At 45.4% G+C, this 12,940-nt stretch overlaps 1 protein-coding gene across 1 annotated transcript; it reads right to left on the bottom strand.

The window, feature by feature from the left end:
- Positions 1–10,858: 10,858 nt before the first annotated feature.
- On the bottom strand, positions 10,859–11,599 carry LOC112896970 (extensin-like). The gene has a single exon (XM_025965116.1). It carries the CDS (start codon positions 11,597–11,599, stop codon positions 10,859–10,861), a length of 741 nt encoding a protein of 246 aa, XP_025820901.1.
- Positions 11,600–12,940: the final 1,341 nt, after the last annotated feature.

Genomic DNA, 12,940 nt, shown 5'->3' on the forward strand with positions numbered 1-12,940 from the left:
CACATTTGCTTAGTGTTTTAGTTAGGTTTTTTTATTTGATGTTTCAGATAGAGATAATTTCCTTTAGAATTTAGGTTTAATTATTTTTCAATATGATTATTGAATTAGGGTTCAATATGAATATTTTTTCCTTAGCATTGATTTATAATGTTTATTAGTTGTTTTAGATAATTACATATTTGGTTCTTTTAGATAATGAATTATAAGTTCCATAATTATGAAATTTCATGTACATGTATAAGGATGTGTAATTTCAAAGATGTGTATTATAATACTATTTAGATAGTGAATTTCATGTACATGTATTATTCGAATGATGTAATTTTGAAAGATTCATATATACATGTATTTTTTCTTGGTAAAGTGTTCCATGAATGTGTGCATGTGTCATTTGTAGATTTAATTATTTGATAGTTAATAATTAATTGCATGCACGCACGCACGAACACATATAATCACTCACACTCACTCTCACAGACACACAATCACACACATAAACTCTCACACTCACACACACATACACACACATACACTCACACACTCACATACACTCATACACTCACACACATAAACTCACATACACACACACATATATAAATTTGCTAATTTGTTTATATTTGATGTCTTAGGGTTTCAGTTAAGATGGATGGCGTTGGAGAAGATGCCAAACGGTACCTTATGGATGCAATCGACCAAGATAGTATGACCGTCTGTCAAGAGTATGGTGAAGAAGAGGCATTGTTGATTCTTTCCTAAATATGTCTAGAGATGGCATTGCAGAAGAAGATGATGATGACTTTGCGCCGAGGCATGAGTAGTGCGTTCCCAACAAGAATCCTATCGGGATACATATCTTATGCATATATGCTTACAGAAACTTGATTTACATTTTGTATTAGTATTAGTTTTGTTATTAATATATCTTTTTTCAGTCCTCATCCGGATCGAAGAAGGGCACGTCCAAAGGGAAATGACGGTAGACCAAGAGGATGGAGGGAAGACAGGTCTTCACACAAGTGGACGCAGAGGGCTACCCATGTGCTCCTAAGGAGGCTAGTTCAAAGTTTACAACCCAGTGTGGGGTTGTTGTTCGGGCACGTGTGCCGATCACCACAAGACTCTGGAAAACAAAGAATCCAAATGAAGAACGCTACATCATGCTTCCAAACCAAAAGGAGATGTTATGGTGAGAACTCAAGGATATGTTCACTCTTCTTGAAGGAGTAGATGAAGAACTTGTGAAGAAATGTGCTCTGAAAAAGATGGCCCTTGCATTTTCAACATTTAAGAAGAAGGAAACAACGTCAAGCATGACAAGAAACCGGACTGGGATAGCTTACCACATGTCAAACCTTACTAGGATGAGTTCAAGGAATACAAGTTGTCCGAGTACGCTTAGCAGTTATCTGAAAAGAACAAGATCAATACGGATGCCAAGAAATACAACCACCACCTCGGGCCGGGTGGATATAAGAAGGTGATTCAGAAATAGTAGAAGATGGAGCAGGACCTCATGGATAGAGGTATCCAGCTGGTGAGTTGGGATTGGCTAGAAAGATCGAAGAAGTGGTTGTTTGCTAATGGTGTCACACTAAACCAAGAGGATGGTACTTTGGCCGTGCCCCCGGCAATGGAAGAAGTGACCCGGAATGTGGTTCTAGCAATACAAGAGGCCAAAGAAGGAACATTCGAGCCTCACAGGGAGAACGATGAGCTAACTAGGGCCTTACAGAACCCCGAATACCCTAGATGAGCTCGCGACATCAATGTGGTCCCATGGAAAGTTGCTTGGGCTAGAGATAGCACATACAAGACTCATCGGAAAAGCAAGGCAGAACAGGAGGACAAACTCTATGCCTTACAAGATGACATGATCAGAAAAGTGCAACAGCTACAAAATGAGATGGATGCATAGGTACAACAAGCTGTGGTGGTTGCTCTCAGTCAGCAGCAAGGCACTGGGGCGTAGCCAGATGTTGTGATTAGCATGACCTCTTAGTGATGTAGCAGCTGTGCATCCACGATGGCCCCTAGGGATGAGCCCTAAGAGAATGTGTCAGTAGTCGACACCCAAAGATACCTAGTGGATGATATCACCATGCAGACACCATGTGAGCTATATATGAAAGCAAAAAATATCACCATTCTAGAAGCCTACTGGTCACCTTACTGGTGATTCCTGGTGATATGATTCATGGCAGGCAGGTACCCCCTAGCTACTCTGTTGTCACCGTGGAGCAGATCGTCGAAGCCGGCAAACAAAATGAAAAGCTCGAGCTCGATTTTTTTGGAGGCGACAGAGAACAGACGTTGGGAGAGGCACTCCACGGTTGCATTCTATGGTGCAAGGCTCACATCAAACTTATTGGGAATACTATAGCTCCTGTGGATCCCCCTTCACCGCTAGGCCCGGATAATGATGATGATGGAGACTTTGGTGGTCCTTCGTCTCCACCACCATGGGCTCCCTCACCATCATCTTGCCAAGGGCTAGGAGTACTCTAACTCCTCCAGCACCGACCAAAGGAAAAAAACAGATCTCATCCCTCCCACCAGCTGGGACCCCCAAGAAGCGGAGGGTTGTCATAAACAAAATAGGCCCTAAGAAGAAATTAGCTTACAAGATGATCGATGAGGATCTGGTGGAGCAAACGCGCCATGAGGTGACAGAACATTTCGAACCTAAAGTACCAGAGAAGAGGGTGCCAGTTGATCCAGTCGAGGCAGAAAACTTGTACAATTGCTTGAGCGACATTGCCAAGAGACCAGTAAATCTACCTCGAACTATGACCGCATGCTGATAAAGGCCTACCAGAGAATGAGGCAAAGTGGAAAGGGTGTTCTTCAGCTAGGCACACAACAGAAAAAAATTGAGCCCCTCCGGGTGACGATGTAGAAAGAGCAACATATGACGGATTTATTGTAAGAAATGGGTTTTACCATTGAGCAGGCAACCAGGCAAGATGATGATCTCCCAATCGCCATTGCTGCTGCTCATCCATACGAGTATGAAAACCATTCATCACTGATGAGGAGTTCATTAACCTACTGTTGGCGTTTCTTATGCCCAATAGAATAAGTATTCCGCAAGCGCACAGAATCACCGCTGTAGCACTTCACCTTGGAGTATTCTAGGGTAACATTAATTTCCTCGTGGAAGCACTATGGTTCATGAGTATCGAAGAAGCGAATCATAAACTTTACCAGCAATATCAACCGACTAACTTAGTGGGGGTAAGCCAGATATGATAAGATAGGATAATGGCCAAGTGATGACCGTCTGACACAAGAGACTCTAAACCTTAGAGTGGTAAGTAGCAGGGAGGATAACGAGCGAGAAAAACTCCTAAAATGCTTCTAAACTAATAAGCTAACCTCACTAGACTAAACCTTGCTTCTACCTAGTTATCGAGAACCTAGAGCTTACTTCGGCGGCTAAAGAGAGGAAGGACTGCAGAAAGGGATGAGAGAGGAGTCCAACGGCAAACAACAACTACTGCTATGAAAACACCAGAACACACTTCCTAGATAACACTAAGCCAGACACCACGTCTGGACTCGGTGCTAGGATTTCTCTTGAGGCCTTCAAGAGAAATCCCCTTCAACCTAGGGAACTGACTTGAGCTCCTAGTTTGGGCGAGAAACCCCGCAATGTAAGATCCTGATAAATAGGAGAGATAACAAAGCCTAAGCTAGAGGAAAGGACTTCCGCACACAAGCTGGATGACTTGGAAAGATAGATAAATGCGGAAAATAAAGCTGACTTGAAAAGTAAAGAAGATAAATTATATTGATAAATATCAAAGGGAAAGATACAAGAGCTGTACCAGACTTCCGATGACGACTCCGGAATCACGAGACAAGCTCGACTCGACTCTAACTCCCAGACTACTAAACCTAACTCTAGAAAGTAAAATGAGTAAAGAGAACTCCTATGTGTGTGTGTGTTACAAGCTGATGTGTACCCCTATTTATAGTGTATGAGGGCTGAGGATGAAGTCGGTGAAGCGGTTGTGGAACTTGCTTCAGTCCTAGGCTGGCTGAGCTAGGATGGTGGCCACGTGTCAGCGCCTTTCTCCTAGACGTTCCTGATGCTCTCCTGGTGTCGGTGGACGTGGCGTCTATTTAAAGTAGACAATTTGGAGGCTGGTCGGCCTGGTCAAGGCCGGTCGGCTTGACTTTGGCGCGTCTCATCCCTCTGTTGCACCGACTTGATGATCAACGCATGCGTGCCATCTAGGGAGGTGGTTCTTAGGTATTTGCCCGAGTCTTGCATGCAGGTGGGCCCTTCAATCCATGGGTGAAGCCTTTTGGGTCATTGGATCAAACAGACTTCAAGTGCACAGCTCAGGAGCAAGGTAAGTGTGTTTCCTCACCCCTGGATCAGTGACCTGGCAATCTGAGGATTTGCTAGGCCGGTCGGCCTGGGATTTTCACCATTTGGCCTCATTTTCGGTTCACCTATTCCTGCTTTCACAACTCATCCAAAACTTGGAGAACTTGTTAGAAATAAATAAAATATGTATGGAACATGGTTCAAATCTCTATTTATTGCTAAGAAGTTGATGGTCATAATGTGTTTCAATGGCCGTCAACACACCCCCAAGCTTAGACTTTTGCTCGTCCTCAAGGAAAGCTAAAACTTTAGGCTCAGTGGATCAGGAGTTGCATCAATGTTCACATCCTGCAGGTACCTTGTGCACAACATATTACTGTAACTTGTGTGTACTTGAATAAGTTGGCTCGTACCTTGGTTTTTGGAGCGTGGGGTTTATTCGCATTTCATCCCTTGTCTTGGGCGGTTGAGAGACTAAACGGTCTTCACCGGAATATTTCCTACTTCCTATTCAGGTTCCTATCTCGGATTTTTGCAAGTTTTCAAAAGAGGTTTGAGATTCCCCAATGGTGCTCTCAAGTCTCTCAAGGTGTATAGTCCTCACCATGATCGGAATTTTGACCATCTTCTTCCTACTCTAGGGCTGATATATGGAGTTTCATGGGTAGAAAGAGTGTAGCATACCTTGGTTACCTTTGTTGCTGAGCCGAAGAATGGTTTGTAAGAGGTTGGCACCTGATCAAATTCTAATCTTATGGAAGGTATGATGTTCAGGGAAGAGGGAGAAATGGACTCACACTTTGGAAAATTTTGGTCTTTATCTGTACTCCTCCTTTCTAAATTTTTGGAGATGTATGAGTCCTTGTCTCCTCTTTTCTTTTGCTTCATCTCTTTCTCTCTCTCTTTTAATGAGATGACCCATACTCTCATGGCATATGGAGAAGCACTAGAATGGAGCATTTACTGAAGTAGACCTTTCTTGGATGGATCGGTTCACTATGGAGATTTTGGGCTATTTGTGAGTGGGGATTGTCTGGCGAAGGTGGATGTCAATACCCGGAGTAGGTGATTGACATACCAAACATTTTGAGGCTAGCAAAACAATGGGTACCCGAAGGAGATAGATCGGTAGATGACAAGTACCTTCCTCGAATGGACTCACTGTTGACACTCGTTATAGACCAATTTCAACTGTCAATTTGATCAGAAAATTAAGAGAACTAGCATTCCTCACCCGCATATTTATCTAAGAATAATGTCATTTCCACATGTTCCTTGGAAAATAGTGCTATGCAGGAAATTGAGCAGAAATGGAGGGAGAACACACCCTTGAATCCAAGGCAAAAATTATCAACTAATCAGAACGCACCGTTCAACCTCACATGGATCAAAGCGCCCACCAGAGCAGGCAACCAACTTAGGACAGACCCAAGCCATGCTCAGGAGTGACCAGGGCCCACATTTCAATCACCAAGATGAAGCTGAGGTCGGTGGGAGCTCAGCCTAGTTCAGCCGAACCAACCAGCTCCACCGTCTTACCTCTTTGACGTGTCACTGCCCCATTGGCTCCCAAGGTCGGTTCTGCAGAGTTTTAGCTGGTTGCACGGCAGGAGTACTCCATGGGCAGACCTATAAATATGAGGGGAGGGGCTCCATTGGCTCCCAAGGTCGGTTCTGCAGAGCTTCAGCTTGTTGCACGGCAGGAGTACTCCATGGGCAGACCTATAAATATGAGGGGAGGGGCTCCAAATGAAGACACACCTCAAGTTGCTCTCTCTCAAGTTCCTCTCTTGCTTAGTCCTTAGCATAGTGGAGTTTAGGTGAAGTAGCTCTTCTTTGGGTTCCCGAGATTGCCTAGGAGTGTTCGGTATGGATTTTGCTCTTCCTCACTTTGTAATACTCAGAATTCTTTAATAGAGTTATCTTCTAGATTTATATATTTGTATAGTTTATATTCCGCAGTGTCAGACATGTATGCTATGATTAGTTTATACTCGTATCTTATGCCTTGCATGATTAGATGAGTAAATCAAGTGCCACGGCAACGGTTCCGGTATTCGTATGTTTGCTCTAGTATGATGTCTATCCATCTGAAGGGTGGGGGCTCGCAGGACACTAGAGTATCACTCTTTAACATAGATGTGGTGGCTGGGTTAATTAGTGTTACTGGATGTGGCTCTATCCCATGGTCAGTTGCGGTAGGCGGCAAATGGTGACAGCCCTGTCCGTCTAGCGTAATCCTCCCCATTCGGGTAGTTGCGATAGGAGGTCCATAAAGTAGCCGATGGTTCCTCTACCAGCCTTGTGCCGTTCTCCCAGTAGTGCATGGGAGCCTAGAGCTTAGGATAATCATGTGTATGTGTATGAGTGTATAGTATGAGCTGTATGTTTAGATAAAAGTACATAAGTCCCAAGGTAACTTTCTTCTTCCTTTCTCCCTGCCTAATGTCTTTGCTTGAGTTTGAGCTTGAGTAACTTGTGTGTCACACTACCTCATTATCCATATATTATCTTACCCCTGTTTATACAATTGAATATCCAAGCAAGAATTTATCATCAACTTACCTATTCCATAACCCCCACCTTCCCTGCGGAAATATAAATATAACACCTGAGATTACTCATGGGTAAAATGCTACAACAGTATTCTATGCGCTTGCAGATTAATCTGTGATGTAAGAAATACCACACGGCGTTTCCTAGCGTCACCACCAAGGATTAACCGTCCTGGTGATGACGCTACAAAACACCAACACTCACCATTTGGCAAAGCTCAAAGCAACTCAAGATAACATATGATAGTTCAGATAGTACAACATTATAGCCCTTGATAGGACATGTAAACCAAAGGGGATATCGTTACCATGATTCATTTTTCAAAAAATTCCGGAGAGGTTCCCAACTAGAGCTTGCAGTTTTATTCTAGATCCAACTATCTCAATTCTCACAGCAACTTAGATTTGGAAGTCAAGCTCATGCTCCCACAACCTCATATTTTTCAATGATAACAATAACCAAGTGCCAACAATTTCAAGTAGTAGGAGAGTAAAAAGTTGTATACGAGGCACTTGTAGAGCATGAACAGAGCAACTATTCATCACTTCCAAGATAAGAGCTCACACGGATTTCCACACATATAAGTTGGGAGTTCTTTTATTCAAAGCATGAAAACATTATTTTTATTATTATTATTACTACAACTATGGCATGGCAACTCTTGAATCGAATGGATGAGTTTGATGACTTACATTGATACACCCCCAAGCTTAGATGAAGCTCAATTATGTTGGTTGGGGTCGTGTTGTTGCTGGTCGAGGTAGTAATGCTGCTACTGGCTAGGACTGAGGCCTAGATGGGTGAAGATGACAGAGATGTCGTAGTGCATGGCTAAGGTCATCTCCCAGTTTTGCTGCGTGAGGTCGGTGTTGTGCGCAAGGTGTCAGACCCAGGGCTATGGGACTGTGTACATAACGTAGTTTAAACAGGGTTAGGAGATAAAGCCTGTCTTATCTCTTATTTATGTTGTTTTCTACTCGTTTGAGTAGGAGATAAAGCTAGTCGGTACAGAAGGAAACTACTCGAGTTATACCCGGGTACGATTCCTTGGCTAGTATTGGCTAGGATCCATGTAACCCTGACCTCCCGGGTATATAGGGGGGGCAGGGACCCATCCAAAACAGAACATCTACACCCAAGGGAATGCAAACCACCATACAGGATGTAGGGTATTATGCACCTCACGGCCCGAACCTGTCTAAATCTTGTGTTCCTTGCACCTTTGAGTTTCTGATCTCGCCGTCTCCTCACCTAAACTTACCACCCCGGGTATATCCCTCGGTGGGCAGCCGGTAAAACACCGACAGCTGGCACGCCAGGTAGGGGCGCGCGTCGAAGATCCACCGGCGAACTCGATGGCATCGTTTAAGTTCACGAGTGTCGCGCTCCTCGAGGGCACGATGCTCATTTTCGGCTCATGGGTCGGCGTCACAACTGGTGCCCACTATGGGGCCGATCGTCTTGATCATTGGCCGAATTTGAACGACCTCTTCATCAACATCAATCCACTCAAGGTGGTGGATTGCTACTTCGTACATATGCATCGGTGGATCGATTCATCGAGTTCGAGATCGGATCCTTCAGCGAACGACAACATCGACCTCGACTACTCGGCTCGACTTCTCCTTGCGCTGCAACGTCGATGCACCGCGGCCACTGACCTCGATGACCCGGTTCAACTTCGGCTTGTGCTTCAATATCCGCGCAGGCTGATCATCCCCAAGAGTCCACAACAACGGGAAGGAGCAGCGACGAGTTCGACTACTTCGACTTCACGAGGACGATCGGCGGCCCGCCGACGACAACATCGACTACTCGTCTCGACTAGAAACTAGTCGAGGGCGAGCCTCACAGCAACGACTACATCAACTACTCGTCTCGACTTGAAAACTAGTCGGAATTGACTCCGACTAGTCGAGCTTCATCAACAAACTGTCGCAGCTCCATTAACGAACTCCACGGCTTCATCGACGTTCGTCCACGAATCAAGCTAAGTGACTTATACCTTTTCCGACTTGTTCTTCACAAGATCAGCTATCTTTTTGGTACACCTCTCAACGTGCATGAAACCCTTGGGGGCTACACCATGATCGACTATCTATCTGTGTACGTCTCTCGACGGGCATTGAAAACCTCCAGAGCTACACTTCGCCGACTACTTATCCGTGTACATCTCTCGATGGGCATGAAACCCTCCAGAGCTACACTTCGCTGACTACTTATCCGTGTACGACTCTCGATGGGCATTCAAACCCTCCAGAGCTACACTTTGTCAACTACTTTTGTGCACTGCGCATCCTCTTTGTTGCATGATGACTACTTTCTGCTCGTTGTCTCCTCTTAACGGTCGCTAATCTACTCGAGTAGCAAATACCTTAATCCGTGAAACCTTGAGTCTCCAGTCATGACCTAAGCGACCCGTCCTGTATGAGCGAAGGCTAGAGACCTAAGCAACTTGTACGTGCTATGGGCGAAGGCTAAACTGGGACCGGGTGAACTTAAAGGGTGGACTACTCGGGAGATTTAAATGGCCTAAAAAAGAGCTCGAAACAGCAATTTTTACACCGAATAAATTTTGGTGTCTTCTCATTATTACTGAGTACTAATCGGTATCTTCGCATTGTGCTACATAATGTATGCATTGTCTTTTTTCAGATCAAGCTTCGGCAACAACCCTCCAGGCAGCATGGCGTTCCATCACAGTTCCGCTAGTTCCCAGGCTCAGGGGCTGGGCGATGCACACTACTCGACATGGTTCCTTTGGCTCTCCTGGCTCGTAAGCTCAGGGGCTGGACGCCGTAAAACTACTCAAAGATGACTCATATGAAGACTGAGAGTGTAGAAGAAACCCTAAGTCACCGCACGGTTAAATAAACCAGCGGGAGGCTCAATTTCACTGTGCAGAAGGCGAAGAGTTTTTCTCAGGATTTCAGAGTAACACCAATGCCACAATTCTTGGGTCCTTGTTTCCAAACATGAGAGATTTGGATTCAAGGCTCGGGGACTGCGGGATACGTGGCATCGACTACTTTTTTTTTGAATTTATTTGAAAAGAAAGTAAGGAAGATTCAAGACTAATGCGACCCTCAGCCTGATTCTCCGATTCAATCTAAGGCTCGGGGGCTACTCCATATGGAGTGCAATTTTTCAATCGCACACTGTGACAGTCAAGTACCTGTAAATTAGGCAAATAGTTGTTAGCGTGAAATTTGTGCTTGTTAGTGTAAAGCTTGTGTATGTTTATGTAAAGCTTTTGAAAATTTAAAGTGCAAGTAAAAAAGGGTATTTTTGTAATTACAGAAAAACCTAGGGTTGTTTTTGCAAAATGTATTTGGATAAGGGTAATTTCAAAATAAGAGAAAGGTGGTTTTATAAACATGTTTTTCTTATTTTATCCCCGTAAAAAAATATATATCCAAAAGTTGCATTAGAAATGTATGTGTTGAAGTAAGGGTATTTATGTAATTTTATAAAAATACAAGTCCTTTTATGCAAGTATTTGATTTACAAAAGTAACTTTCAAAGTTACTCAGGACTAAAGTGTAAAAGGTGCAAGTCATCATGACATGTCTATCCAATCATTATGACGAGTCTATCCCGTCATCATGACGTGTCATAAATTCTTGCATTTAGGTCCTGAATATTATAAAATTTCACTCTTTAGGACAAAAGTAATTCAAATCCAACTTTTGTCAAAACTTCACGTGTAAAGATATAAGTTTTGAGTTTTTGAACTTGAGCCCTAAAGCAATATTGTAGAGTTTGAAAAACTCTCCAACTTTCATTTTGGGCATTTCTTCATTCGGGTTTTAGATTGATGGGAAATTTGACTTTACAGAAAGGTCCCTGTGATTTTCTAAATTTACGCATAAGTCCTTGAGGTATTTCATTCCTCCTTCTTCTCTGTTCTTCCTCTCTCTCTCCCTTATCCTCTTCTAGCATCTCTATCTCTCGCGGGCGGTGCCTCTATCCTGGGGTACTTCCCCTGCCTCCCTTCCTCTTCTCCACCAGGCAAGCGGCGGCTGGCGTGCGGGGCGCTCCTGCCCCGGGGGTAGCAGGCGGCTCGAGCTCCAGGTGGCGCCAGAGCGAGGCGGGCGCTCGCACGGCACTGGCGAGCCCGAGGCTGCGGCGCAAGGCGCCGGGCGGGCGGTTGCAGCCCGGCGCGGGGCGGCTTGGCGCGGAGGCCGGCGGCGTTGGCGGGCGGCTCGGGTGCGTCACGGGCGCGGGAGCTAGCGTGGCTGGCGCGGCCGCGGCTCGACGCGGTGGTGGAACGGCGGCGCGTGCGAGCGGGAGCTGGAGCGCGGGCGCCGGGCGCGCGCGGGAGCTGGAGCGGCGGCGCACAGGGGCGAGCGCAGGGCGGCTCTGGTGCGTGTGAGCTGGCGGCGGCTGGGCGAATGGTGCCAGAGCAGGAGCGGCGCGAGCAGGCGGTGCTGGAGTGTGACGGGTGGAGCTGCGGCTCGTGCTGGAGTAGGCGGCCCCAGGAGAGCTGAGCGCTGGGCGGAGCCACGGCGCGGCGCAGGCACGCGAGCTGCGGGAGTGGGAGCGAAGGCTGTGGCGCGCGTGCCGAGCGAGCTGGTGGCGGCGTGTGCTGGCGTGGCGCGGTGTGGATGCGCACAGGCGCGGTGCAGGAGCGGGTCCGGCAGTGCGGGCCATGGCGCGCTGGTGGACCGGATCGTGCGTAAGCTGCAGGGAAGCTCCGGTGGCCATGGTTGAAGTTAGTTAGGGAAGTGGTGTGCGTGGCGCTGATCTGCATGGGTGAGGCCGTGTTGTCCGGACGAGCGATTGGCTCATGGCGACGTCGAGCGGGTCCTGCGGATCATGGCGTGGAGGCCAGCTCCTGGCCGTCGTTGCGGCCGGGGCGTTCGTCGCTGGAATTACTGTGCATCTCCTTCCTTGCGTTCGTGCGCGAGTGATCAGGAGAGGGAGAGTTCCTGGCTGTGTCAACATGTTTCCCTCACGCAAGCACAACAGGAGCATAATGACGACGACGACCCCACATCCGGTGACCCCGTCGTGTCCCTCGCCACGACTGCAACGAGCTACAGCAGATGGAACTCGCCATCACCGGTCATCCCGACACCGCCGATCACTTGCTGGATAACAACCACACTAACCAGGAGCTGTTCCCGAACTTCGTCGCCATCGCATCTGCAATCAGGAGGACTAGCTGCAAGGTGAAACCAAGTTGTTGCCTTCCTCGCCCAGAACTTGTTCGACGATATGCCAAGGCCATGCTACTGCCCGGCGCTGCTGTTCCTGACAAGCTAAACTGCAAGCCGCCATCACCGCCGGTGAGAAACCGAGGGCCTCTCTGCGAAACTCTTTTATTATTTCATGTGTGCAAAGCAGCTAACTTGTAAAATTCATAGGAAATTGTAGAAAATTCATGAAAATACCAAACTAGTTTTATATAGAAAGTTTAAGCTGTATGTGTGTAGTTTTTTATGTAAATTAAATACTAGGAATTGAGTGTTTTAATTGTATCTCGTGTTATGTGCATGTGTTGTGGCTGATTTTTGGAACTTAGGTTGTATGTGATGCAATGTTTAGATTTTATTAAGGATATTTCTATTAATAATTATATCTGAAATTTATACTCTAACTTCCTTTTCGCATGCGTAACCCATAGTAAAAATATTAGGCTTAATATTAGGCTATACACTAAATTATGAAGTTATGCTTATTTTCAAAGAAAATTCATGAACAATAGCTGTAGTTCATGAAAAATTATGAGAATATTTTGAGGTGTTATTCCTGAGTAGTGTAATATGTTCACAAATTCTTAACTCATGATCAAGTGTAGGACAACTAAAATAAATAGAACTTGATATAATAATACTATATTCCTAATTAATCAAAGTAGGTCCATAATTAATGATAACCTAGAGTTATTAAAGATAATTAGCTAGTCAAATAAATAAAGTTATTGAATGTAATTAGTGTGATTAAGTAAGATAACCAAACATGCTACTTAATATAGTTAATTTAATTGTTTGGCGTAAACGACCATGTTACCTAATGTAACTAGGAGGTTTACTTAATACTCGA

Source organism: Panicum hallii, chromosome 1 (assembly GCF_002211085.1).
Source record: "Panicum hallii strain FIL2 chromosome 1, PHallii_v3.1, whole genome shotgun sequence".
NCBI classification, from domain to species: domain Eukaryota; kingdom Viridiplantae; phylum Streptophyta; class Magnoliopsida; order Poales; family Poaceae; genus Panicum; species Panicum hallii.

Coding starts and splice junctions, on each gene's coding strand:
- LOC112896970 (XM_025965116.1), bottom strand. CDS start 11,599: ATGGCCACCGGAGCTTCCCTGCAGCTTACGCACGATCCGGTCCACCAG.